The sequence below is a fragment of the Thrips palmi genome, unplaced genomic scaffold (genome assembly GCF_012932325.1).
Source record: "Thrips palmi isolate BJ-2018 unplaced genomic scaffold, TpBJ-2018v1 HiC_scaffold_8, whole genome shotgun sequence".
Taxonomy (NCBI): domain Eukaryota; kingdom Metazoa; phylum Arthropoda; class Insecta; order Thysanoptera; family Thripidae; genus Thrips; species Thrips palmi.
This window is the reverse complement of record NW_023144635.1, coordinates 3,809,112-3,835,466: the sequence shown is the minus strand read 5'-3', so window position 1 is coordinate 3,835,466 and position 26,355 is coordinate 3,809,112. Positions and strand designations below refer to the sequence as shown.

Sequence of the window (26,355 nt, the reverse complement as noted above, 5' to 3'; positions counted from 1 at the left end):
AGGGATAATCAACCAAAGGCGACACTCGTATAGAGATAGAATTTATTGCATTGGTAAACTCGATGGCGCTCTTATACGCCTCACCATAACCAAATTGACACACAACCCACTGCAGCACAAGCGATAGCTGCCGCCGTACAACCCGCTACACAGTTTACTAGGTTGCAGTGAGCGACAGCCATGGATTGTAGCTGAAAATACGTCAGTCAGTAATCATATGCACGTTAATCGCTCATTCAATTGCTCGATGGGTCTCTCTCTTCCCGAATGTCTTTCATAAATGAATAATAACCCAATGATTTTTGTTTTCAGGTGGACTTTCCGCAAACAACGGTTGACTAACTCCAGCTTGGGGACAGCAGCGTACGCCGTTAGTGTTAAATAACATGATAGACAAATTAAACGATAGAGTAACAAAACAACAAAATAGGGCTGGCTTTCGAACGATGCCTGTACTTTTCAAGATATCTACATGTTCTCTTCAACTATCACTAGGTAATGAATTAACAGCTATTTACTTACACAGATGCTTATTTTCCTGCTTAGAAAAACCGTGACAAATACAACATATTGAACATTGTCAGAAATACAATTTTCAATTATTTAACAATATTTACAGTAAGTATAACATAAGTTTCTTACAGCACGTCGAAAACAGACGATACTTCTGCATACAGTAAAGTTTAAGAACACAGTAGTTTCTTACATCTCTCGATGACTTCCATACACGGTTTCAAGTTAATTAACAATATATTTAGAATATTGTGTCAGATAAAATATTTTCTGGTTCATTGATAACGTGTACATGAAATAAATATCTGTAAATTAGCAAACTGCAACATACTGGAGGCTGTTGAAATGTGACTTGTGCAACACGTTTTCAAGGAAAAACAAAACGGCAAGGCTGAGTGAATGTTACAACCATGAAAGGGTCGCGGGACGGTAGAAATAGTCAGTTTCACTATGAAAACCAGTTCCAAACTATGAAAAATTGTAGTATTGGTCTTGTTCCGGAGGCACCCCTTCTCTGCAATCCTGGCGTTTCTTTTCACTAACCATTCGTCATCACTCCAACTGCTTATATATTTATAATAGTTTATCACTAAAGCATTACTTGAGCCTTTCACACTTTCGATGAATTTTTCGTTAATGACAGCACTTAATTCCACTCCACGCGAGACACTGATCAATTTGAGCTGTTTAAATTTCCTTTCTATACGAAGGAGCAAAAAGTGTTTTGAATTCACAATATACACTTCAAAAACAGCAGTCAAAGTGCATGCTTTTACCGTACGTCAGTCGTCCTTCAGCGAATATTCTCATCAGTCAACGAAATGGCGGGAAAATATAATTTGACGGCTCCAAAATAGCACGCAAGCTTTAAAATTAAACAAGTAGTAAGGCACCTGTTAATTTTTGTGGCAAGTACAAGGAGGATCGCCTCTAATAATCGAAGTGTATATTCCTTGTCACTTACAGAGCTTCAAATTACATTATAGAAATTTAGGCAAGCATTTAACTAAAATATGTTTGATGTCAGTTTCCAAAGACTTTTTCAAATCAGTGAAAAATTCTTTGTGGGATTGGGACCTACAAGTTTCGTTATCTAGTTGCACACAGTCGAGCAACGCATGGCCAATCCGTGAAGACAGATCTCCATTTTTTGGTATGACAAGTAATATGGAATATGTACGCTTGTAACGCTTTGGTTTTGACACCTGGACTTCGTCTACATCCACTTAAATTATTAAGGACATAACAACAGATCAGCTCGTCGCCAAAGGAAGAGAGCCTTTAACAAGTGCTGGTGAAATAATCCCGCGAATCACATCTCCCTTTCTTTTGAGACCCGTGTGAATACGTCCTGGCAGTGTTGGTAATATGAATAAATTGCGATGTATTTACACAACGAGTATTATTGAAACTACATAGCTATTTGTGCCACGAGTCAAACAATAAACCTACATTTTAATTGGTATTGTGAAAATTCTGTTCATTCCGAAAGAATAATTGTAGCATTGAAGGTGCGTAAAATAATGCTCGTAATTTACGAAGTGGAATGCAATTTTAAACGGCAAGTTACCAAATGAAATTGAGAAGTTGGCTTCACAGAATTGGCATGAAAACATGTCGGAGCAGGAAATCAGGAAACAAACAAATCAGTTACACTTAGGTCAGGAAAGGACAGAGCAGCTGCACAGAACCTGCTGACCAAACAGGAGGGTCAGCACAAGAGCAAAGTTAAGCTATGTGCAAATCTTGCTCCCCGTACAGGAAACAGGATAGGTGAGCAATTCACAGATAAATGTGATGCTACGTGAGTCAGGCACTACACCTTTTTGTCACAGCTAGTTTACATGTATATTGTACACATAGTTTTAAATGGGGCTTGTTTCCTTCCAAATCTTTAGAATATGTTATCTTAAATTTTAAACTGATGAATAAATTGTTTATAGTTGACATAATATGAATCTGAAGGAAGTTACTGGGGTAGAGATTTTTTTTGCCGAGAGAATCACTTTAGTGATACGCTTCCGTTACTTTACCATTCAAGTCAGTCTACAATAAACTTTTCATGAAGTACAAGAGTTTGCTGTCATGCAATAAAAAAGAACAGAGGAATTGTTGACGTTGTTCAACGGCATCGAATAATATCACAAAATGTAAATGTAACGTTTAAAAAAAATTATTAATAGTATATAATGATTTATAATAACACACTTAGCAATAGAGACAAACTCTGGTAGAGAATATTCATCACAACCACCATTTCTTTAACAGATAAATATGTATACCCTATGTAAAATGTATATCATACATACTGATGCAAACAGATGATAGACGTGGTGCTCGAAAAGCAACGTGCACCTGTGGTCCATCTTCTTAACACTATAACAATATTTTGATTGGAGGTGTGTCAGCGCGAAGCCGACAGTATGTTGCACCTTGTCTTCCTCCACGAAGCTCTAGGTATCTTTTGGCACTTTTTTAGCATCCGTCAAACTGTTAACCGCATAAGGCTAGGAGTCCATGAGGTCAACATTCAGCTTCAACCAAACTTAGAACATTATAATAGTAAAGTTGTATGGCAGCCTGGGTTGCTACTGGCTTATGGGTCCCGGAGAAAAGGGCCTCCTCCTCCGGCCAGGAAGTATCACAAAATTTGAGCGGCGGCGACCAATTGTTCCTGAGAAGTAGCAAGTTCCCGCCGCATCGCAAAGCGTCCCCTCAAGTCCAGGGGAGCCGCTCACAAATATAAAGCGTATCAAACAAGACAGTTGCACCACACTCGGCATGCCCAGGGCGCTGGGCACGAGGCTCGGCCGAGACAGACGCGGCGCGGCCGGGCGGAGCGCGGACCCATTCAAAGAGCGCCGCTAGACGGCCGCTAGACGGCGAAGCGGGGCGGCGACACGCAGCGGTCGCCCGCACAGCTGGACGGCGGGCGCCACGCGCACCCGCCGGGGATGTACGGCGGCGACATGGGCTCCCCGGAGGGCGCCGGGGACGGCGGTGCGGACGTCATCGGCGAGGCGCTCGGGGACTGGGACGGTGAGGGCGGCGGTGTTGACGGAGTCAGCTCGGATACGCCCATCGCTCCCATGGCTCCGACGCAGTCCGCCTCATCGGACTCGGTGACGGTAGTGGTGGTAGTCCCGTAGGTGGCGGGGACCTCGGCGGCGCAGTCCGAGGCCGTGGACACGCGCCGCGGCCCCATGGGTGACTCGGGGAGGGACTCGGAGGCGCCGGCAAGGCTGCTCCAAACGGCCATGGTTAGCATGGGGCCAGGGTCAAACACCGCTCTGCCGGCTCTGCCGCTGTGGCTGAGGGGAGGGCGGCCACGCCTTGCGACCTGCTCAGGGCCCGGGGCCGGGGCCGAAGCCCAGACCAGGGCCCTTGCCAGGGCCCGCTGCAAGATTAAACAGTGCTGCAAGAGATGCGCCAAGCGGCGGCCAGTAGGGACTCACTGTACAAAGCACTAAAAGCGCGCTACAAGACCCAAAATTTTGTCTCTTCGCTTGTCTGTTGGCGAATAGCTCAGTTTAAAGCCAAAAGTTAACGAGAAAAAAAATTACTCTGGTACAGTGAACCCTCACTCCGACTGCTTTGAGTGAGTCAAAAGGTGGAACTGGTAAGCTACAGCATTAATTGGGGTTATCGACAAAATGTACATACGGAACCATAAATATGAGTACGGCAAAGTACACAGAACAACGTCACTTGACCAATTCAAAGAAAATGCTACTCACTACATGCAAGAAAACAACGGATGGCAGTTATTTTTGTCTCGTATTGATTTCACAAAAACCATCCCTAAACTACGTAACACACCTACAGGAAACAATGCCCGTCCGAAAAGGAAAAAACAGTAAAAAAACAGTTCTCAAAGATGGCAATGATTGAAAATGAAAACCGTTCGCGTCCTCGGGTCTAGCGCGCTTCGCCAGTGTTACGTAGTTCTGGGACGGCGACGCAGTACTCACTCAAGCATGGAAGTCACACAGGGGAATAGTGATGTGCTGCGGAAGGAATCTCATGACAATGATGTGTGTGGAGTGTCAGGGGTAGTGTAGTAAAAGCCGTGAAATGTTGACAATGAAGGGGGTTCAGTGGCCAGTTTCCTGGCGGGGCAGCGTGACCGGAAGTGATCTGCGAGAGGGCTTCTACCGGAAACGCGTCACCAATTCAGGTGCCGTGTATGTTCAAAAGTGGAAGTGTCCTTCATGACGACGTTTTCGTAATGAAAATAAAAAGCACAGAAAAGGAAGGAAGTCGGGACAGAAAACACAAGGAGAGGCGAATAAATTTACAGCCGGCTAGTCCGTGCTAAGGGCCCCTACCACAGCGGCATCGGCATTCCGCACCGCTGCTCGGCCCGTTGGGTGGCCTACCCTCGCGGCGCCGGGGTCCGCCAGGCCGACCGTCAAGATGAGCGTCCATATCACCGTCTAAGAACGAATGGATGCGAACCCAGCGTCAACCGCTTTGCGAAGTTCTTTCGTTCGCTAACGGTGACGAAACGACGAGTGTCCAGATCCACGCCGTGGAAACGTTGCCGAGACTTCATTTTTAACGCTAACTTTGGTGCGTATCATCTGCAGGTGTATGTACACAGACGATGGAAGCATGGGGCAGGGAGGGGGCGACTCTGTCGAAGCGTTTTGTCTAAGCGGTGTTATTTCGCACGCAAACCACACACCACACTGCGTAAGAAAGGTCGTGCGGTGGTTTTTGGTGGTCGGGTGGTGCCCTACAGTGTGACTTGTGTCTCATGTACTATTGTACAATGTACCTTAAACGCTGGTCGCACGCATTCCCGGCTGCATTCGAGCCGACGCCTGTCTATTGCATCATGTGCCCTGCAGGGAATCAAGCACGAGTTAGAATTCCTCAACTCGCATAACACCTGTCAATCTCTTCGAGAGCGTTAAAAAAAAAGATTGGCAGAAAACAAAACAAAAACGAAACCATAGGAGAATAAAAGAAAACGTTATTTATCTTTCCTGTAAAATAGTAAGACGATTTGATCATTGCCTCTACGAGCAGCGGGAAAATATTCCAAAAACAAATAAATGGTACAAAACATTGTCAACAAAATAGCTAATAAAAACAGTATCTCATACACAAAAATAGAAAGAAAAGCTAATTAACTTTTCATTTCCCCATGCAAAATATTATTCCACAGTAACAGCTTGTACAACTTAAAACAACAACATAAATTAATGACAGTGAAAACATAAGTGTGATGTAAAGTCAACTACACTACGAAATAATCGTGCAGATGAAGGTGAAAAAGAAAACAAAACAAAAGACGGATAAACAATATATTTGTCTACAGCGAAGCGGGCGAGAAAACGTAACATTCTTTCCTTCTTTACATTATGAGTATTCTTATAAGTACATTCAGTCTTTTCTTTAACTTAGTGTGTCTGAAGCACAAACAAATATTGTCTGCAGCATTCGACCAAGTTTGAGGTATCACGCCTAACACTTCTCTGGACCTCATACAAAACCAAATACAGTGCCGCACTACGAGACTATATTATGTCTCTAAAGTACACTTTAAATCTAAAGTAAAACTCATTTTATAGCCTAAAATGAAAGGGAAATAACTGCCTAGACAAGACACAATATTACTTGCAGTAACAAATAATGAAGAAAGATAATTGTATTGACAAACACATACGCATGCGATTCATTCCATTCCATTGAGCGTGAAAATGTGTTTGAAAGAAATTGTGCCAAATAGCTGTTTTATGGATGTTTATGTCCAGACTAAAAGTGGAGATGTGCAAAAACTATTTTAGAGATCAATCAGTAACGAAAATAAAGCATTTTTATCATATGTGACATTAAAAACATCCCATCCCTAGAACTTTTCTATTTGCTGACGCCAACCAACTATGGACATTGCCAAATCTATCCGTAGAGGGACTCGCTAAACAAAATAAATGCAACTTTTGCGTTAAATTAATAAACGTAACGAGCGGCCCAGGAAGACGAGAAAATTGCTAATGGGGATAGCAAGGGCGGCCAGCCACTGCAAAGAAGGTTATTTTTTTATCCTGACGCACTTCACTAGCTTTTAGGGAAGCAAAAACATAAATACAACGGACCAGAAGAAACCGTATCCCATGACTCATATACTGTACATGTTTTGGGTTCAGTACAGGGGCATTGTGGTTGTGTGCGTTGTGTTTGTGCCTTTTACGCTGCTCTCAGAATGAGAATGAAATCAGTGTGTTTCCCGTGCAGGGTCAGCTCTGCACGTCACGAGTCAGTGAGTACAGACATCGCACCGCCTTGAAGACAGCCAAAATGCAAGAGTGGACCTAATAATTCGGGCGCCAAAACGAGCGCGCCACTTGTGCTTAAATGAGTTTGCCTCGCAAGGCGTGCTGCGCCGTTTCCAGTGAGGTGGATGTCTGTTCCCACTGAGGCCCGCGGTGAGCCGAGGGCGTAAACCCTGCGTGGCTTTGCAATGCTTGGCATTTCCCAAAGACGGGTGCTTACATGAGTCTGGTAGGGGTTTTCTTCCGCCACCATGAGGGCCGCCCGCTCGCTGGCAGGTAACCGTTGTTCTAACGCATTCACACAGTTTAGCATGCTCCTGGAAACAAGGCACCCAAACTTGCTCATGTGTCTAATGATCACGTTTAACCTAAAAATAAAACCTGAGCAGGGGAGTTTGATCGCCATCATGGACCATAGAGGTTAAGCCATTCGCGATTTATACGTATGAAACGTTTCTGTTAGAAATGGAACTAATCAAAACTTGGTTCTCCCCTGCTCTGGTTTGTCAACAACATGGCACATCATTCAAATAAAGTAACATTTAACAAAATAATAAAATATAATTTGAAAACAATATACAAAAAGGAAACAAATAAAAACAAACAATAAAGAAATAAAGTCTAAACGACGCCAAAGATAAATGGACGTAAGCAAGTAGGTGTTACAAAACACAAGACTGGAACAGATAATTGTTCCTTATTATACGTTATCAGCATTGGACCGAATAATGGTCAGCAGGGCGGTGGAGCCGACGTTGGGCGACAAGGAAGATACTTCGTGGACGTTTACTGGGGAGGTGGGAGGCGCGATGGGGTCCCGATGTCAGTAAGAATAGTTTCGTTACTTTGCCGGGTTTCATCCAAAGTTGACCTGCACGGCAACATCAACAGGTTTTTTTAGAAAGTGACAGAGTGCGCGTTAAGCTAGGTTCTAAAGTTTTAGTGTCACGAAGGCTAATAGAGGCGACGTTTAGAAAAAAATAAACAAAACAAACAAAAACAAAACACATTTTGTAAACACTATGTCCTTCAAGTTTTTCCAATTCGTTAAATAGCAGAATTTATGAGGTGCAAACGGACTATGACGTTCAATCAGAAAGGATTATCCACCATAACCACCAAGGATCGTGCTCTCTGCAAACAGTGCAAGACGGAGTTCAAGAAAACATTGAAACGAGGGATAGAAAATTGTCACAAATTCACTGGAAACAAAAACCATGCACAAGGAAAGGGGCGAACGCCCATGGAAGTAGAGACATGAGACGAAAAGACCCACAAATATACCGCAAGCAACATACATGAAGACAGTTCAAAAGCGCACTTGCAATAAAAAACAATTAGCGAGGCAGGAACCAGTTTGAGAGGCGACAAAGATGCATGCACTATGAATGGAAATTAAGCCCCCCTTTGAAGGTAATTGTTCTAAAAATCATCCGTATGATTCAAGTGGGGAATTATTAGCAACGCGTCATAAGTCTTTGCAAAACACAATTTTGTTGCATGATTATGGAAATTAACAGCTAATTCAGGGCGACGTTTAGCAACAGGTAAATTACACACAAGGGACATGCCTAGGGCAAAAATCGGGCCTGTCTTCTCGGCCGACTACTCACCCGTACAAACTACTGTTCCGCATTCCCCTCCTGAGAGTCCGCAGAAGAGGAAAACGCGGATTGAAAATAAAGCAGAAAGCAATTGTGTCAGTTAATTGGCTGAATATGTCGTTTTTTCCAACGCATTGTCCTGCGCCTTCACCACCAAAGCACCCAGAGAAGCGAAGAAAGAGTCGGTCAGTGACGTCAGAAGCACTGAGCGAGATCTCTGCCTCGAATGGTGAAGGGCATCATACAAGCAAATACATGTGTTCAAATTCTCTCAACAAACAGCGTACACGGGCTCCCCTCCGTCAACAAAGCTTTCAACTGTGTCCATTTTTCTGACACCCCAACACAACCTAGTCTAAGTTGTCAAGTAAATAATTAAAAACAAAATGCCTTAAAGGCGACTTGAACGAAATCAATTTCAAACGAGTACAAAAATAAACAGAAAATGAGCATGCTCGGGCGCGAGTCGGTGCGCGCCCTGGCGGAGGGGGCCGGAACCAAATGCCATCAAGTCTACAGATACAGAGAAGTAATTGTGACAATTTCGTCTTACGTCCTTTCGGCTGGCTTTCAAATCATCTTTGCACCAAATCATACTTTCAGAACGAGTCATTTCAATTTATTTAGAGAGCATGGTGATCCGCAAACTGCAAATCGGTGTTGTCTCTGCTACGTCTACTTGCTATACGCAAGAAAAGAGGTGCCGCTCACCTGTCTCCGCCATGTCTGAAAATGGCTGAAATCTCCTCGAAAGTTTTGTTCTTGGTTTCTGGAACTTGTCTATAAGTAAATATCCAGAAAACGCCCAAGAACACGCTGAATGGAAGGAACGTGTAATTTTCCAGATGCGTCTGAAAGGGAAGCAAAACACAAGATTAGTCACTGGCTTTTAAGTAACGTGGTGGACAGTGGATAGAGGCAGTTTTGCAGAATGAACAAGAATAAGACACACAGACTGACGCCGAAATGACAAAAAGGGTATCATTTCGACGTCTTGTGACGTCATTCCGACGACGAAAGACTTCTTGTCCTTTCTGGGCCATTCTATCAAACCATATACTCCACCTTCATGGTCGGGAAGCCGATGCCGACGAGGAAGTTGGTGAGCCAGTTGACGAGCACGGCGATGGACATGGCGGCGGGGCGCGGCCCCTGCGAGAAGAGCTCCGCGGTGATCATCCAGGGGATGGAGCCGGGCCCCACGGCGAAGAACACGACGAAGCCGAGCGTCGACACGACGGACAGGTACGACATCCAGTCGATCATCTCCTGCACGTAGCCAAAGAACTCCTATCAGGGCGTGGTACCGCGTCCCCCTCCCCGGGCGCACACCAGACAGACGGCAAGGGCCAGCTAGCAAGCGTGCTACGGCATGCGGACCACTGCGCCGCGACGCAGGGCAACCCAGGGAGCGCCTTGGAGCCCCCAGGGTAGGCACCCAGCCACGGAAGCGTGTTCGGCGGGCCTGCCTACCCCGCGGACTGCAGGCGCCCTGGGGTGCGTCCGCGCTGCCAGGCCACCGCCATGGCTGTGGCTGCGGCCGCTGCGGCGCAGTGGAAATTAAACTCAAAAGTTACGCCTAAGCGTTTGCCCGGCCGTCCGTCCGTGAGGCCCGAGGAGGCTCTCAGCTTGTTTGGGAGGGACAAAAAGAAGCGGAACCAAAAAGAAAAGGAACCAAAAATTCAGTCGGCTCTCACTGAAAAATAAAACGAGTACAGTGCACTATGGAATCAGCAAGAGCCCCTATCAAAGAGCAAATTAAAATAACGAGGGACGTCTAGGTCTGCGTTCTCTCTCCGTCATGCGAGAGGAAACTTCTGCTACTGTGATACTCACCCGGCCTAAAGTGCGCGCCTTTCCGAACAGTCCGCGCAAAACTTGCAGAATTCAACACAACTTTCCTTCCCTGTAATCACGCTTCCCCTCCCCCTGCCCTCCCGAGCCGTGGCGGCGCCGAGGCGAGGGCGTTCTGCGAGACCCCCGCCCCTCGCCGACACGGCGCTCCCGCCGGCTTTCCGGCCGTACGTACTTTGATGAGGAAGCTGATGGTGATGAAGATGGAGAAGATGAACATGCCGCCCAGGCCGTACAGGTGCAGCGTCCGCCGCCCCGTGCGGTCCATCATGGGGATGGACACCACCGTCATGAAGAGCATGATGACGCCGATGCCGATGGTCGCGAACTTGGCGGTCTCCGCGGTCAGCCCGGAGCTCATGAATAGTTCAGTCGAATAGTAAAACACCTGCAGAGCAAAGACACGGTTCAAAATTAAACAGGTTCGGCGAACACCGAATTCAAAACAACGCCGATGTATTATGAAATGCCATCAGACCGAAAGCAGGCCGCAGGGCAGAAGAAGCACCAGGGGTTTCCAGACCCACCCTGGAAGAGGGGTTCTCTGCTCCAGGAGCCACCTTGGAACCCCAGGCACTGCTTTCAGCGCGCGAACCGCTACAGGAATGTGTCATGCGTACCGCGTTGATCCCGGATAACTGCTGCGACAGCTGCATGGTGATGCCGATGATGAGCGGGTGCCTGAGCGTGGGCGAGCAGATGAGTTCCGTCATGGAGATGAAAGCCTCAGCCGAGTGCGCGCGTTCCTCCGCCCGCATCTCCTCGATGTCCTCCTCGACCTGCGAGGACGCCCGCAGCCGCTGCAAAGCTGTGAAAATGGCCAAAAAGAAATCCACATCGTAACTTTTTTTTTACAATTTTCATATGTGATTTTGAAATAGAATTTACCCTTGCGGGCCTCCTCCTCCCAGTGCTTGGTCATGAGCAGGTACCGCGGCGACTCGGGGCACATGGGCAGCAGCACGAGCTGCAGGATGGCGGGGAACACGGCGAGCCCCAGCAGCAGGGGCCAGCCGTCGTCCGTGCCCAGGATCTGCTCGATGCCCAGCACCTGCGACAGCAGCAGCCCCACCGTCACGGCCAACTGGTTCAGCGTGCCCAGGCCGCCGCGCAGGTTGAGCGGCGCGATCTCCGTGATGTACATGGGCACGAGGGAGGTGTTGAGGCCGCAGTTGACGCCGATGAGAAAGCGGCCCAGGAACAGCAGCTCGTACGAGTGGGCCAGCTTGGCGAAGCCCATCAGGCACGCGCCCCCGACACCCATCACATTGTTCAGCAGCAGCCCGCCTTTCCTGTGAAGGGCCAGAACCATTAGGAACAGATACAGCGGGCTGTTTATTTTCGTCAGGGACTAATTGGACATACCTTCCGAATCTGTTGGCGATCAGACCACCACTGAAACCACCGAACATGCCACCGATAGCAAAGATGGCGACAGCCACTGAGTACAACAGCTTGACCGTCTCCTCCGTCAGGTCTTCAGCGTACCGGCTCTTGTACACATCCTTCATGAAGTTCTCGATGTTCTAAAAGGAAATATAAGATTAGCGACGAGGTGACGTTGGCTGACAAACAAAATACGGAGATCGGGCAATTCACCTGTTGAGGGGCATTGATGACGCCAGTGTTGTAGCCGAACTGGAGCATGCCCAGCACGGCGGCCCCGATGGCGATGCATAGGAAGAATGTGAGTCCCTGCAGAAACAACACGCCACGTAAAGCAAGCAGACAGCACAGGGTGTAGGGGAATGCACAGTGTCTTAACGATGAGTTGAACCACTAAAGCCATGATGTTCATGATGTAAGTTCACGTAAATAAATGTACAAACTCAGTACTAGGCAACATATTTATTGAAAGGAAGCGGAGTATACAAAGTACAAAATTAGGATAACAGCTACAAAACTACTTAAACTAAAAAAGAAAATCATTCGACTGATACGATAAACAATATCGAGGCAGGTACGTACGCAAAGCGACCGATCAGCAAGCAACACGATCTACATCAACCTTTTCACTACAACGGAATGAAAGCGGACAGGCGATGAGATGCAAAACAAAAAAGCAGCTTCACCAGCAAAAGAAAATGAGAAATTCTCCGGGCACGAACTGCTGACATGACGAGGTGAAGGGCCTGTGTAACAGAAACCCCAATATAAGAGGCTGGTCACTGAATCACTTATGAAACTACAGGGTTTTTGAACAATGTGAATGCTGTGAATGCGTAGCAACGAAAGGTCCTTGAGTATGAACAGTAACATGAAATCACACAATGTGCGGATCAGCCCCAACCTGGCCGTAGCTACGGTCTTTAATTAAAAGTGACAAACGGCCTGAATAACCCGCAAAGTTTGGCCTCCGCTACACGGCTAAAAAGGGCTCCACGATCAATTTCCCACTCTGAACGGCCTAGCTGCCATTACCCCAACTTAACGACAGGAGTAAAACCCAGGGTTTTTCAGAATTTCAGAATAAAAGTTTGGCAAGTGGGTGCCTGTCCACGCCACGGCAGTCCAGAGCATGGCAAGGTGGCACAGGCCAAAACCTTTATGAATGACGGTAAGCGTACGGTCAGGCCGGGCACTGTTGCGTGTCACCGTGTCGTCCAGTCTACCATAACATGCGGTGACACTCGCCATGAATAGCTAATGAGAGAGCCTCTGATGAATGAAATGCAATGAGGGAGCGCTATAATGCGACCTGTTCAGCCCACCGGGCCCACAAGGCCCACAGGGCCCACAGACTCACTTGCCGCCTTTGCGCGGTTGGCTTCAAGCCTGCCCCGCTGAGCTCAGCGGCGGGCTGAGTCTCAGCGTCATCTCTCAAAGGAGAATTCTGTCAAAAGCAAAACAAAAGTCATAAAAAGAAAATCAAACAAAACCATCGAACAATAATGCTGCTGCTTCTATTTTCTGCTGGCGCCGAGTTTGAAAGTAATGAAAGTCCTCCTCTTTCTGCGCCCGCCCTCCCAGCTACGTCCGAGAGGGCGGTGTCGGCATTCTCGTTTACTTTAGAAAGCGATATTGCAACACTGGAAAAAATCTACTCAAAACTAATCCCGTTGGCGCAGCGGAATCAAGTTGGAGGAGCGCATGCTTCAGGGCGCAATCAAGAAAGTATGTACGGCACGAAATAATGCCTTCAGCAGGCTAGGCCCCCTACAGTCGGAAAACTCTAGGAAAAACATCCATATAGATCATGCAAATCGCTAACTATCAAACCACATAACACAAATGGAATTAGTAATAAGAGTTGCAGCACTCATCCTCTAGTCAAACACATCAAAAGCGTTAATCTTAAGTATTAGTTGGTCACAAAGTCGATCACAGACTGCCAAAGGGAACGCATGCCAATAATCAAACCGTTTTGCAGCGTTGGTCGAGCCACAGTACCTGCTGAAGAAGACGGAGTTTGCGTCGGTGAGTGTGTTCTTCCAAACGATCGACATATTCTCTTAACTCTTCGATTTCCTCTTTTACTTGCTGGACTGTGTCGAGCTCAGAGCGGATGGCTACCATATCACGCTTTACCTCACAAACCTGTAATCAAATGGCATCAAAGGGATTAATTTCCTAATGCAGTCACTGGAAAAAAAATACGTTGCACAGAGAACGTGTCAATTTTTTTCGCACAAAAAAGACAGAATTTTCTATGGGAAGCTGCTACTTACTTCACTTTGACAGCTCTCTACGGATCGAGTGAGTTCTTGGAGCTGCGAGCGGATTTCATGGAGTGCTACAGTGGTTTCAAGGTGCCGATCGCCTCGCTGTAGCTCGTCCAGCTTGGCACTTAAATTAGAGCTCATCACGGTCACCTGTTTCTGCAGACTGCAACAGAAGGGACACACCAGGCGTTAGCACCAGACTTGAATTAACCAAAAAACAACCGGAAAGGTCGAAGATGGACCACACTTGCAAGCTCTGATTTTTCTTTACAAAACTGAGAAACATGCATGCTTTAAAATAAAATTGCCAGCATAAAATATTTAACATGTAGCACGTGCGCTTATGTTGTTTGCATTCTAGTAAAGTAAGAGCGAACATATTGGCATATATTTTAGTAAGTTGTTCATTGTTCAACATAATCACATCTCGTATTAATTATTTAGCGCAGAAATAAATATGTAAAAGCATATAAATACGTGGCATTTTTATTTGCTTATGGCTACACAGCAGCAGTAGAAACAAAACAAAATAGAAACAGATGGAAGGCCGCATGAATGCAAGGCGAACAGAGTTGCAGGAGCATCTAGACAGATGAATCTAGTCCTTATGTTAGTACCAACTTAAAAGGAAGAGGAGGGGTTACAAACGAAATAATAAATTGAAACCCAGAACCAACCCAGAGAAAGTGTGCTAAGATTATTGGGGAAGACCAGCTTGGCACGCTGTAAAAAGTCCACCGCAAATAATTTTTTAATGTGGCGTTGCCCCTACTTAAGTGGAGGCTGTTGACGGTTGTGCCTTACAAAGGCGAATTGCACAGATCATTGAGTCATTTGGCCCTTAGGTTCTGATACGCTATCCCTTTGCACGGCCACACTCATGCCCCAGGAGTTCTCGCAAAAAATCGTTACCATAGGAGTGTTTCATTTCTTAAGAACAATAAGCGTTAACAACTTACTGACATAAAGCATAGACTGCCGTGACATGTCATGAACCTATCTTTTAGCAAGTATTATGTCTCACCCATTTATCCGATTCCACACCGAGAAAGAACCAAGACATTGAATGCCCGGGACAGGGAGGGAAAGGGATGTGGGTTCAAATAAACGAAATTAACTTGGCTAGTGCAGATGATGCAAGCAGCAGCTAGAACGAAATAGCCGCCAAGTCCTCCACAGTCCCATTGGTCAGTTTAGGCGGCACGCTCTAAAGAGAACAGCATGCCAGAAATGTTCATGAGAATATAACGGACAATGGAGTCATTGCCTGGAAATGCAAAATAGCTAGCTCATTGTGGTCGAAGCAAACTGTCCACGCAAAGAGGAATGCGGATAACATCCGACATTATAAAACAACCAAAATAACGGGGACTTGTTCGAAAAATTTGCTTTGACAACAATTTACTACGACAGAGTTCACCTTAAAACATTTTGTTCTAATATAGCCTCTAGGTCTACTTTGCTAATTGCCATGAAATCGTGAGGCAAGCTGAACAACCATTTGCAGCAGTTGGAAAGCATGCCACAAACGTTGAAACAGGTGACTGGCAAGCAGGCCGTTATAAATCATGTCACTTTTACACCGAAGCATAATAGAAACTCCTTACTCCGGAAGTAGCTTCTCCGTGTTCAGATGCTGGCTTGAATAATAAAAAGACCTGTGGGAACAGGCTAGGTGACTTTCGAACCGAAATAAATATCGAGACGAACCACGCGACGGTTTCTAAAAACAGCTTGCAAAGCGCGCTCTAAGTCACACCCTCTATAGTTTGAGACACACACAGTGTTATTTCCTACTACAAATGATTCCCTGTCCAGCCCAGTGTCTACGTCGGCCATGCATGTAGGTGCTGCGGATGTGGCAATGTTCCAAGGGAGCGCGAGTCTGAACAAGAGTCCACCTTGCGTCGCTGGATGAAGCCCACAACTAGCTCTCGGAGGCACTAGCACACCACTAAGCATGTCTCCTAGGGCAATTCCGTGACAGTCGGTAATCTACCCTCCCCTCTCCCGGCAATAAAAAAAAATGAGAAAAAAACCTGTTGAACGTCTAATGGCGACAAAATGAGCCGCATGCGCGCTTCGAGGTGCTCAGAGAGGCTCTCCTCGGCCGCAGCCTAGCCCTTCAAGCGGGCCTCCACTTCCAACCCCTTACATCCATGGCGGCGCCTCCATGCTACGATCAAGAAAAGCGCACGCAACAAACACTTTGTCGGGACACGAACCATGACACATCCGCAGCAGTGATGCCGTCAGTGTACTGCCAGTCCATGGTTGGCAACGCTTGTTGTACCGGTACCTCACAAGCAGCTCCCGTAGAGTAGCCTCGTCCTCGCCTTGCAGCTCGATCCGGTCCGACAGGCTGACATTCGGCCGTCCGTACCGGTTGCGTACCCTCAGCTGCAGCACACCACCTACACCTCGGGGTCTCGGGGGCCGCGGAGGTCCCGGCACGCCCCTCTCATCCCACCTCAACTGTTCGTGATGGTCATACTCTTGCAGCTCCAGCACCACCTCACGATCCTCGTCTTCGTCCTCCTGAGGAAGCCACACAGTTAAACCCTGTTTTAAAATTAGAGTGTCTACTCAAAGTTTGGTTTGTAACGGGAGTCATTGCAGTAGGGACAGGTGGCGACTTACCTGCGGTGGCGGCGGCGGCTGACGATGGGAGTGGCCCGATCCCCGGTATTCCAACTTTCTCATAGGTTTCTTATGGTGAGCCACCACCCCAGTCGAGGGCCGTGTCTCTCCCATCCTGACACCTGGCAAACAAAAAGAGCACGAGTTATACCACGCGAACCACCGAACAAGAAAATGAAAGGATTTTATAAGAACCAGGTCAGGAATTATATTGAGTGGGATCTGTTCAAATGATTATGAAGCATTCCGTTAGAAAGTGCAGGCGAAATAATACTCAAAGAAAAAGCACAGAAAAAACGAAAAACAAAAACATACCTTATTTTCAGTAACGAAAAAGGCAGGGCTTCGCAAAACAAATAATAATCATACTTCACTCCTAAAGCGGTAAAACAGCACGAACGTATATTGCAACAGGGCTATCAGCTTGAGTGACCACAAAATGACAGAATTACGCAGAAAACCACTGAGGAAACTAGCTAATGCTACGTGGAAATTAGGGGTTTTGCGATCAAACCTCTTCTTGATTTATGTGAACAAATAAAGCATACATAGGCACTACTACTTTTCTTCCTTGATCGCACTTAGGTTGAAAAAGTAATGGCTTCGAGTGATTTCGGGAGCGATTGCGCCGAGCTAACCGTTTCTCAACTCCAGAGAAGAACCAGTCGTAGGAGTAACTGAGTTTGAGCGCCGCTTTGTGCTGCCCCTCGAAGCAAGGCCTACAGGGTCGCACAAAGCAGCAGCAAGGCGAGGGCGCGTCATGAGGCGTGGCGCGCGGACAGCAAAGCAGCAGACAAAGAAAAGGGCGGGAAAGATGGCTCACCTGAATCCGAGTAGAAAAGGCCATTGCGGTTCGCGGCGAGGCTGGGGCGCGGGGACACGCGGGACACGCGGGCGGCCGAGGAAGGGGTGCGAGGGAACGTCCACAGCGGCCGAGTCCCGGGCCGCGCTGCTGCCGGCGCGGCGGGGGGCGGCGGGGAGGGGGCGGAGGCGGCGGGGGGCGGGGAGGAAGGGGGCGGCGATGACGCGGCGGTGACGGCGGCGGCGGAGAGGGCGGCGAGCCGGAGGATCGTGCTTCCCACTCAGTGGACCCTCTCCGACAGAGAGGGCGCACTCCTGCAACACAACAAGCCAAACAGTCAGACAGACAGTTTATTTCCACCCCATCCACAGCCCCTGCGACCAAACACGTGCCACAAAAAAATCCGGCTGCGAAGAATTTTGTCCCTAATATCAACAAAGTTGGTACGCTTTCGCGACGCAAATCAAATAAACAGACAGTGTATACACAAGGTTCGGCGGCCAGTGGGACGGGCGAAGTAATGCACACGGAGGCCTGCGAGTGGTGTTCCCGTTCCGCCAGTCGAATCTGGCGCGGCGGCGGGGCGCCCCGCCCGGGGGCACGGACGGACGGCCCGGCGAGGCTCATTGCAGATCATGCAGCGCGCTGCTTGCATGCACAGTGCGGCCGGGGCAGGCCGGGGCGGCCACGGTGACGTGTGATGTGCCTCGCAGCCCCGCCGATGTAGGCCACCCAGGGCGTGCCGCGTCGCCGCCGTGCCGCGTCGTATGCCCTACATCGACGGGGGCAGATTTGCCGCCTGGAACGACTCGCGGACAAAGAGTTGCGATTGATGAGGCCGCCGCCAACACCAATTAAGGCTGTTTGGCGACGAGGCCCAACCCAGGGGCGCAACGCGCAACCCTCGAGGCCGGGCGAGGCCCTCATGCATGCCGATACTGACTAGCACACATGACCTTTTACGCGGGCCCCACCGGGGCCTCGCCCCGCCACAGGGCCTCCCCCTCCTGGAGAGCATGCCCCTGTATGAGCCCTTTAGCCTGTATGAGCGTTTGCTCTACTTCCCGCTGCGCGGGGCGCCCCTCCCCTCGGGCGCCGGTCGGGCCACCAGAGCAGCGCGTTCAAAGCGAGCAAAATACACAAAGCTGATGTGGGAGGCTCTGCGAAACAAAACGCGAGAGAGAGAAAAAGGAAGAAACAAAGTCAAGGAGGAACACACAGGTGGAGAATAAAGCATCCGCGAAATCCCTTGTTCACTTTGACGGCGGCTCGCCTGCACCGCCGGGCCGCGCAGGCCGCGCCGGCAGAGCGATTCCCAGCACCGCGTGTTTCCGCTCTCTCTCTCTCTCTCTCTCTCTCTCTCTCTCTCTCTCTCTCTCTCTCTCTCTCTCTCTCTCTCTCTCTCTCTCTCTCTCTCTCACTCGCCCGGGGGAAACGGCCCGGGCGTGCGAGAGAGACAGCCTGCAGGCCAGACGAATGCAAACCCTGCCGCCATGGACGCCGCCATGGACGCCCCCATCTGGACCGACCTAGAGCCGTCAAGCAAAACGCTACTTTGGCGGTCGATACGAGGCACCGCGAGGCAAGGCCCGGCAAGGCCGCCACGCCTGGCGTTGGCCGGGCGGAGCGCGGAGCGGAGCGGAGCCTTAGCGCCGCCAAATAACGCGCCCATTACCACCAAAAAGAAAAGTTCCTCCAACGCTCGCGTCGCGTTCGCGTCGCGGAGCACGATGCCGACGCCACGCATGGCTGGCCGGAGGTTGCACCAAAGGGCGGAGCCGAGCCGAGCAGCGAGCGCAGCCGAACGCATTGTGCCTGCCGCCCCAACACGACCCACAGACCAAATAGCGCGTAGATCCGGCCCAGGCATTGCCCAGGCATTGCCCGCGAAGAGCAAAAACAACGAAGGCACCGAGGGCAAGGCGGCGGCGGTAATGGTTTCCAACAAGCCTCCGTCCTTTCGTTATGAGAGCGTGGCACCAGGTGGCACGCCGTCTGCGCCTCAGCGAAAGCGAGACTGAATGAATGCTTCGGCCGACCGGGACAGGGCTTTGCCTCGAGGACAACACCGACGTCATGAAGTGCACCTCGTGTTCGGAGAGGTGTCGAAAGACCACCTCAGTGCTCATTACCACCCGGCACGCTTTAATTCAAGAGGACGCCCCAAGCGTGCGAGAGACAGCGTCGAAAGCACTGCTCCGCACTGGGCCAGCACCGCCTGAGAGGTTAGACCACCCAACTTACAGCCCGCGTGCAGTGGTCTAGCACTTGGTGGGTCACGAGCTTTTCTTTGAGGCAGCGTGTCCTGCTCTTCGTCCGGCGAAGCCTCGAGCCCTGGAGGCCCCGCTGCGAGTGGCACCACCGCCGCGGTCGCACCGCGCCGGTCGCACCGCCCACGACAGCCTCTGCAATCTGGACTTAATTCCGGCGGCACGCGAAGCGATCGTTTCGACACAATCTCATCGCGGTCGCGGCCAAGGCGCCAAAGGGTCCGGTCATGCCCGGCGCGGAGCGCGGAGCGATACACTGTTCATCGCCTTTGGAAATCAATGCCTCCGCCTCATTTTCCAGTGTGCCGTGCGTGCGAGTCCCACGTGGCCCGGCATCGGTCAGTGTCGCAGCGGAGCGCCGCCAAAGGTGCTCGTAATTACCGCGCCGCCCTCTCTCTCCTTCTCTCTCGCACCGCCGCCAAACGCCCCACAGAGAGACAGAGCGACGGCTGGCGGTGGCCTTGGGCTTGCCATGCCGGCGGCTAGCCAGCGGCCAGCCAGCGGCCACCACACTGGGACAACCGTGGCGCTTGCCGAGGGACACAGGCAGCCCGTCAGTCCACTTGATGCGTTGCGCGGAGGAAGGAAAATATCGAGGCTCCACCACCGCGGCGAATTTTAAAGCAGCAGATTAGGAGGACGGCTAATTTCGTTGCGGTGGCGCTAATTTGCACCCCTTGTGCAATTATATCCTCGCGTGCGGCTGTGGGTTAGTGGCTGCACTGGAAATAGGTCAGGAACGGAAATTCAGCAGGGTAGGCACGAGAGAAATAGGAAGTGGACTTCACCCCCTATGACCTGCCTACTGCAGACCGATTCCCAGAGTCCTTTTCGTCGCCCTGTCTCTCTCGCAGCATGGGGACGCACCATGAGTGGAAGAGAGACAGAGAAACGAATCAGTCCCCAGGTTATTAGTCCCAGGGCGACAACGGTGTCTGCGAAGCTGCAATACAATACATGTTCCGGCCCGAGTGCGGCAGACAGTGCGTCACACCCTCCAGACAGGAAAGCCACTTTCCGCTCGACGGGGGGGAGAGAGAGAGAGAGAGAGAGAGAGAGAGAGAGAGAGAGAGATTAGAGCCGCGATTCCGGTGAATAACAGGTGAACAAGGGCCCGCGTGACACGCAGCGAATCAACTGGTGCCATTCCGACGCACGCAGGGCACGCAGGGCACGCAGGGACGAGGGCAGCAGGGCAGCAGGCACGAGGCAGGAGAGGGCACGCAGGGCACGCAGGGCACGCAGGGCACGACAAGGGCACGCAGGGACGAGCGGCACGCAGGGCACGCAGGGCACGCAGGGCACGCAGGGCACGCAGGGCACGCAGGGCACGCAGGGCACGCAGGGCACGCAGGGCACGCAGGGCACGCAGGGCACGCAGGGCACGCAGGGCACGCAGGGCACGCAGGGCACGCAGGCACGCAGGGCACGCAGGGCACGCAGGGCACGCAGGGCCGCAGGGCACGCAGGGAAGCACGCAGGGCCGCAGGGCACGCAGGGCACGCAGGGCACGAAAAATGGCCGTCACGCAGCGGCACGGAAAGTGGCCGAAGCGCGAGGGCTCGAAGGGCGGGGCAGGCGTAGGGTCAGGGCCACGCGGGCCCGCAGGGCCACGACGCCCCGGCCGGACAGTCGTGTGCGGAAACGGACTTGGGCCTGCTCTGCTACACTGTTGCAACCGGGCGTCTCAAATGCCGCGCTCGGCCGTGTTTACGCAGTGTGTCGGTGCGTTACGTAAGAGGTGTGCAGTGTGCGAGTCAGACTTATCATCGACGACGACATTCGAGTCCAGCAGTAGGCTGATTCCGAGAGTCGTTTTGGTCGCCCTGCCTCTCTCCCACCGACACGGCACGGAGTGCGAGGGAGACAGAGAAGGGCTCTCAGACCAACGATGACTCGCACAACGTTTGGCAGCAGGGTGGGTTCAAAGCGCAACCAGCCCCCCTCTTTCCCACTTGGCGGGCTGATACGCCGTGAAACGCTAAAACCACCCCACTGGCTCGAAAAAACAAACAGGGTGCAGCCAGGCAGCGGGAACCAGCGGGAACGCAGACCGAGCAGCAAAGCGGCAAGGCAAAGCAGCACCAGTGAAAACAGGAAAATGGGCTGGCCCACTGGAAAAAGAAGCGAATCGCCCATTCGTCCATGTCGCTGGAAAAAGAATTCAATCACTCCGTGCCACAGTGGGCCATAAAACCGGTGGAGGCGGCCGAAACTCTAGACGCGTTTTGAGCTCCTGAGTCGCTAAATGGCACTCGAACTGAGTGTGACCCCACCAATGAATTGCTCTTCGAACGAGAAATCCATTGGTGGGGTCACACGTTCGGTTCGAGTCCTGTTTAGCGGCTCTGGAGCTCAAAACGCGTCCGGCATTTTGACCGCCTCCACCGGTCTTCTGGCCCACTGCGCGTCGGTGCGTCAGGAGAGTTTACTCCTCTCTAATGGACAGAAAATGCCCCCTGACTCCGCCCCAGGTTCCCAGCGTCCTCTTTGCCGGGCCTGCCGGCGGATCAAAGACATCATTTTCCAGTGTGGCGTCGCCTCGTCGCGCCGGGGGCTCCGATGACCATTATCGCACCTGGGCGCTGTCTGCGCTGAGGCAACATTTAGCCGGGACAAACACACCACTGCGAAAACAGAGCAGGCGCGTGTCACGTTTTGGGTCGGCCGGTGTCATCCCCGTGTCCGTCACGCGTCACGGTGTCACGGCAAACGGTAACCCGAGCCGCCTGGCACACTGTGTGGCACACTGTGTGGCACTGGCACACTGTGTGCGCGCATGTTTCCGGCTGTCTGCCAGTCGGCCGGCCTGCCGTAAGGCGGCGTGCCGCTGCGCTCACGTAACGACACTGCGACACCCAAGCCAGCCAATTCATCCCCCGGCGGCAGAGTAGCCCGCCGCGCCGCGCGCCGCCCAAAGAGAGTTTAATTTCAATATTTATTCATGATGCCCAAACTCGGCGCGCCGCCGTTTCCGCGTGTAAAATATAAAAGTCGGTCAGAAAATTATTCAGTGTAATGAATGCTAAACGGGCCGGCCTCTCCTCGGCCCCGGATAAATGGCGGATCGAAGCGCTGGGCCGGGGCGGCCACGAGGCGGCCGCGGCGAACGCGCCGGCAAAAGTTGCCGCGGGTAATCCTCACGCACAGTGGATTTGCCGGAAGACCGGTGGGGGCGGTCCGAATCCCGGACGCGTTTTGAGCTCCAGAGTCGCTAGACGGAACTCGAACCGAACGGGTGGCCCCACCGATGGATCCCTCGTTCGGAGAGCAATCCATTGGTGGGGTCACACGTTCGGTTCGGTTCCCATTAAGCGACTCTGGAGCTCAAAACGAATTGAACAAAGCCGACGGCAGCCTGCTGTTGGCACGGACAGTGGCTGCTAGTGCGACAAAGACATCATTCCGCGAACTCCATGCAGTGTAGTTACCGCATGAATCGGAAAGTCCCAGACACGCCGGCAGACGCCGCCGCCGGCACCTCACTCTGCTTCAATCTCAGTCCCAACAAATAAAAGTCACTCGCGAAACCAAGATTGGCCAATCGCGGCGCCGCAAACGCACTGTCTTCGTCACACTCGCGAGTGCGAGAGAGACAGCACGACGAACGCGCTGCCGTCCGGGCCGCGGGCAGTGCAGGCACACTGTGGCACACTACACTGGGAGGGGGCGTTGCCCTGGGCTTGACACGGTGCCAGCGCCGCCGGCACCGCCGCGGAGAGCGAAGAGCACTTGGAAATGACAAGGCCGGGCCGGGCGAGCCGAGACGCTCGCTCCTGCCGAGGAGAGTCGCTGTCTCTCTCGCACCTGGAGGGGTCGCGCCGTGAGTGCGAGAGAGACAGCGACGAAAACGAATCGGTCTTGCCAGGCTTCGGCTCCGGCGGCGCGCATGCCAGCCACTCCGACCTCCGGCGGACGTCGTAACCCTTCACACTGTGCGCCGCCAAGATGGCCCAGTGGATCGCCATCGCCGTGGCAATGCAGGGCAATGCAGGGCGCGTCCAAAGTGATCCAGTGTGCGGGGCCCGGCGGTTGGGTTCCGGTTCCGGCAGCGAGACGCGTCGTCTTCGAGTCGACCGGCGAACGAGACGAGCTCCACTTCGGGACCATTCGGGCCCCGGCCAGCCGGCACAGCCTCGCTAACTCGGTGACTCGGCCGCCTGCCGCCTGCACTGTCGAGTGCGGAGTGCACACTCACTCGGAATCACCGTCGCTCGCGTCCGCACGTGCTGGCACTGCTGACACCGTGCTGACACGCGGCCGTGACACACGGAGCGCGATGCGGCGTGTGTGTGACGCGTCCGTGACGATCCGTGACGCGGCGCGGCTCGCACGCACCACCACACTGGGACTGCGGCTGGCTGGCGGGTGACTGCCGCAGGCACAGGCAAGCGGCAAGCGGCGCGCCAAACACACTTCCCCGCCGGCAGCAGAAGAGCCGGGCCGGGCCGGGCAAGGCTGCAGGCTCGGCTCGGCTCGGGCGCGCGGCTGGCTCGGCTCGCTCGGCCCGTGCCGCCCGCTGGGCAGGGAGGGGGCGGGGCAAGGCGGGGCGGGGGCAAGCAGCTGATCGGGAAGCCTGCTCGGACGGTGGTGGCCGGTGCGGCGGACGGCAGGCGTCGTCTGCTTCGCCTCACGCCCGCCGCCACCGCACCGTAAAATAAATATTGTTGACGAATGTCCCCAGCAGACTGATTCCGAGAGTCGCTTCCGTCGCTCTGTCTCTCTCGCACCTACACGGCACGCCCCTAGAGTGCGAGAGAGACAGAGCGACGGAAACGCCTCTCGGAATGGGCCTACAGTGCGGTGGCGTAGGACTGCGGCTGTCCCTCCGGCCTTGGCGAGGCGTGGCGGCCGCGCACCGCGCTCCGCTCAGTGACGCTATCGCGTCCGCGTGACGTCACGCCGCCCCTTTGTTATTTCGCCAGGGCTTTTGTCACTCCCTTAATTAATTAAGCGCGCCCTTTTTATTTCCGACGTCAGCCGCTTTGCGTCCAGAGAAAGGGTAGAAAGGGCCGGGGCGGCGGGGCTGCCGAGGCGCCGCCAAGTTGGCAACAGTGATTCATCATCGGCCGTGCTTGCTGCTTGCCGCCCGTCAAACAATGCTGCAAACTGGCAGCCGCCGGCCGGTCCGTTTCAAACCTGCCGCCGAAAGAAACCCTCGTCGCCCACCACATTCCCACCGAAAGCAACAGAGAGCGAGAAGCAGAGCAAGAGAGACATCAGGACGCTTCAGACGCAGGCTGACCAACCCGGCCGACACCTCACCCGACGACTACTGTACGCATTCTCTAATTGTTTCCGTCCCGTGACCTGCAGCGGGCTCACTGCGTCGCGTTGTCGCACTCGGCGACGCAGCCCGTGCTCGAAGCGAAGCCGAGCGAAGCCCACTTTCGTCCCACATTACGGACGGCCCCCGTGCAGCGGCTCACCGCGCCAGGTCCGGGCTAGAACCTGTTCGAGCTGGACGCCCTGATGGGCCGGGCAGGGCTGGCTGGGGTCGGCGCGGCGGGGCTAGGCCCCAGCCTGGCCCAAACCTGGCGCAAGCCCCCTCCCCATCGCCTCAAAGGCTCTGCGCCGCTCTGCGTGCCACGGCAGAATATCCAGCCGAATCGAATCTAAACGGTGCGTTGTGATGATAAGGCGCCAGCTCGTCGACGCTTCGACGCCCACCTGCTGCTACGCCTGCTACGCCACCGCCGCGAGCCCAAGGCCCCCGTCGCCGCGGTTCCCACCGCCAGCACTCCGTTCCACTCCGTTCGACGTGTACCTCCGGAGCGGCGCCCGCGGGCAGGCCACCCATTCGTCGCGGCAGTGGGTCCGGCAAGCCGGCGGCAGGGCGCGGTGCGACACGGAACAGTGCTTATCGCCGGCCGGCCGACGCGACTCGTCGATACCCCTCGCAGGCCAAGGCGTCGCGCGGGGTATCTTCCCGCCTGTCAATCACGGACTGACTGAATGGCTGCGCGCTGCGCGCCACGCACCGGCCGGGCCGCGGCGGGGCGAGGCTAGTTTGGCCAACAGGTACGGCGGTGCGGCGAGCGAGGCGCGTTTCGGCCGTGTTTTGGCGAGCCGGCCCGCGAGGCCCGCGACCCCTCCATCCATCATGCAGATGGTGATGGCGGCGAGGGCGGCGAGGGCTGCTCCTCGCCAAGGCCAAGCTAGGCACGCCGGAGGCAGCCGAGAGGTCGATACGCTATGCCTGTCCGTCGCGATGCCGCGGGGCCGCGGGGCCGCGGGGCCGCGCAACAGATAGACAGTCGAACACATTGCACTGCCTGGGCCACTGCCTGGGCCACGGCCTGGGCCGTGCTTGGCCGTGCTGCAGCGGGGACCCGAAGCCCCTGCCAGGCAGCCGCCAGCAGGCCGAGTCCAAACAGTGCCTGCGTCTCTCTCGCGCCCTTCCCAACGCCCCTTGGGCGCGAGGGAGACAGGGCGACAGAGGCGCCCCGACAGCCTGCTGATTGACCAGTCAACGCGGACGGGCGTCCCGCCGCCTATCGCGAAGCCGGAGCCGTGTCTCCTTCTCGACGGTGTCGCCGTGGTCTCTCTCTCTCTCCCGCGCGGGACGCCCCAGGCGTGCGAGCGAGAAAGAGACCTCCCTCTCGGAGTCAGCCTGCTGAGGCAGGTAATCGAAAAAGCGTCCCCCGTATCGGATGGAACACCTCTCGAGTCGCTGGAGCTGGGAGCCCTGGTCGCCCGGATGCTCTCGGCGACACTCCGTACGGCGAT

General features: G+C 52.9%; 1 protein-coding gene across 21 annotated transcripts; it reads right to left on the bottom strand.

The window, feature by feature from the left end:
* Nucleotides 1-24: 24 nt before the first annotated feature.
* On the bottom strand, nucleotides 25-23,993 carry LOC117652983 (glucose transporter type 1). 21 transcript variants are annotated; one of them, XR_004588204.1, is made up of 17 exons: nucleotides 17,378-17,511; nucleotides 16,555-16,676; nucleotides 16,214-16,476; nucleotides 13,921-14,077; nucleotides 13,643-13,789; nucleotides 12,999-13,085; nucleotides 11,852-11,947; nucleotides 11,618-11,778; nucleotides 11,141-11,544; nucleotides 10,873-11,060; nucleotides 10,428-10,640; nucleotides 9,464-9,688; nucleotides 9,110-9,249; nucleotides 8,408-8,437; nucleotides 7,015-7,111; nucleotides 5,294-5,360; nucleotides 3,642-3,755 (listed from the first exon to the last, which is right to left on the bottom strand). XR_004588204.1 is itself a non-coding variant. In XM_034398270.1 (16 exons), exons 2-16 carry the CDS (start codon nucleotides 16,666-16,668, stop codon nucleotides 3,624-3,626), a joined length of 2,454 nt encoding a protein of 817 aa, XP_034254161.1. In that variant the 5' UTR covers nucleotides 16,669-16,676; nucleotides 17,378-17,511; the 3' UTR covers nucleotides 3,479-3,623. The 21 variants fall into 21 exon arrangements, 20 of the variants coding, with proteins under 20 accessions (XP_034254150.1, XP_034254152.1, XP_034254153.1 ...); XM_034398270.1 differs by lacking the exon at nucleotides 5,294-5,360 and having other exon boundaries at nucleotides 3,479-3,755; XM_034398274.1 differs by lacking the exon at nucleotides 3,642-3,755 and having other exon boundaries at nucleotides 3,791-5,360.
* Between the last annotated feature and the right edge of the window lie 2,362 nt (nucleotides 23,994-26,355).

What these genes read in the sequence shown, in the direction of transcription:
- LOC117652983 (XM_034398259.1), bottom strand. Translation starts at nt 16,668, where the DNA reads ATGGGAGAGACACGGCCCTCGACTGGGGTGGTGGCTCACCATAAGAAA. An exon ending in AGCCGCCGCCGCCACCGCAG is followed by an intron (nt 16,477 to 16,554) that starts GTAAGTCGCCAC and finishes ATTTTAAAACAG; the next exon opens with GGTTTAACTGTGTGGCTTCC. An exon ending in TAGAGAGCTGTCAAAGTGAA is followed by an intron (nt 13,790 to 13,920) that starts GTAAGTAGCAGC and finishes ATTTGATTACAG; the next exon opens with GTTTGTGAGGTAAAGCGTGA.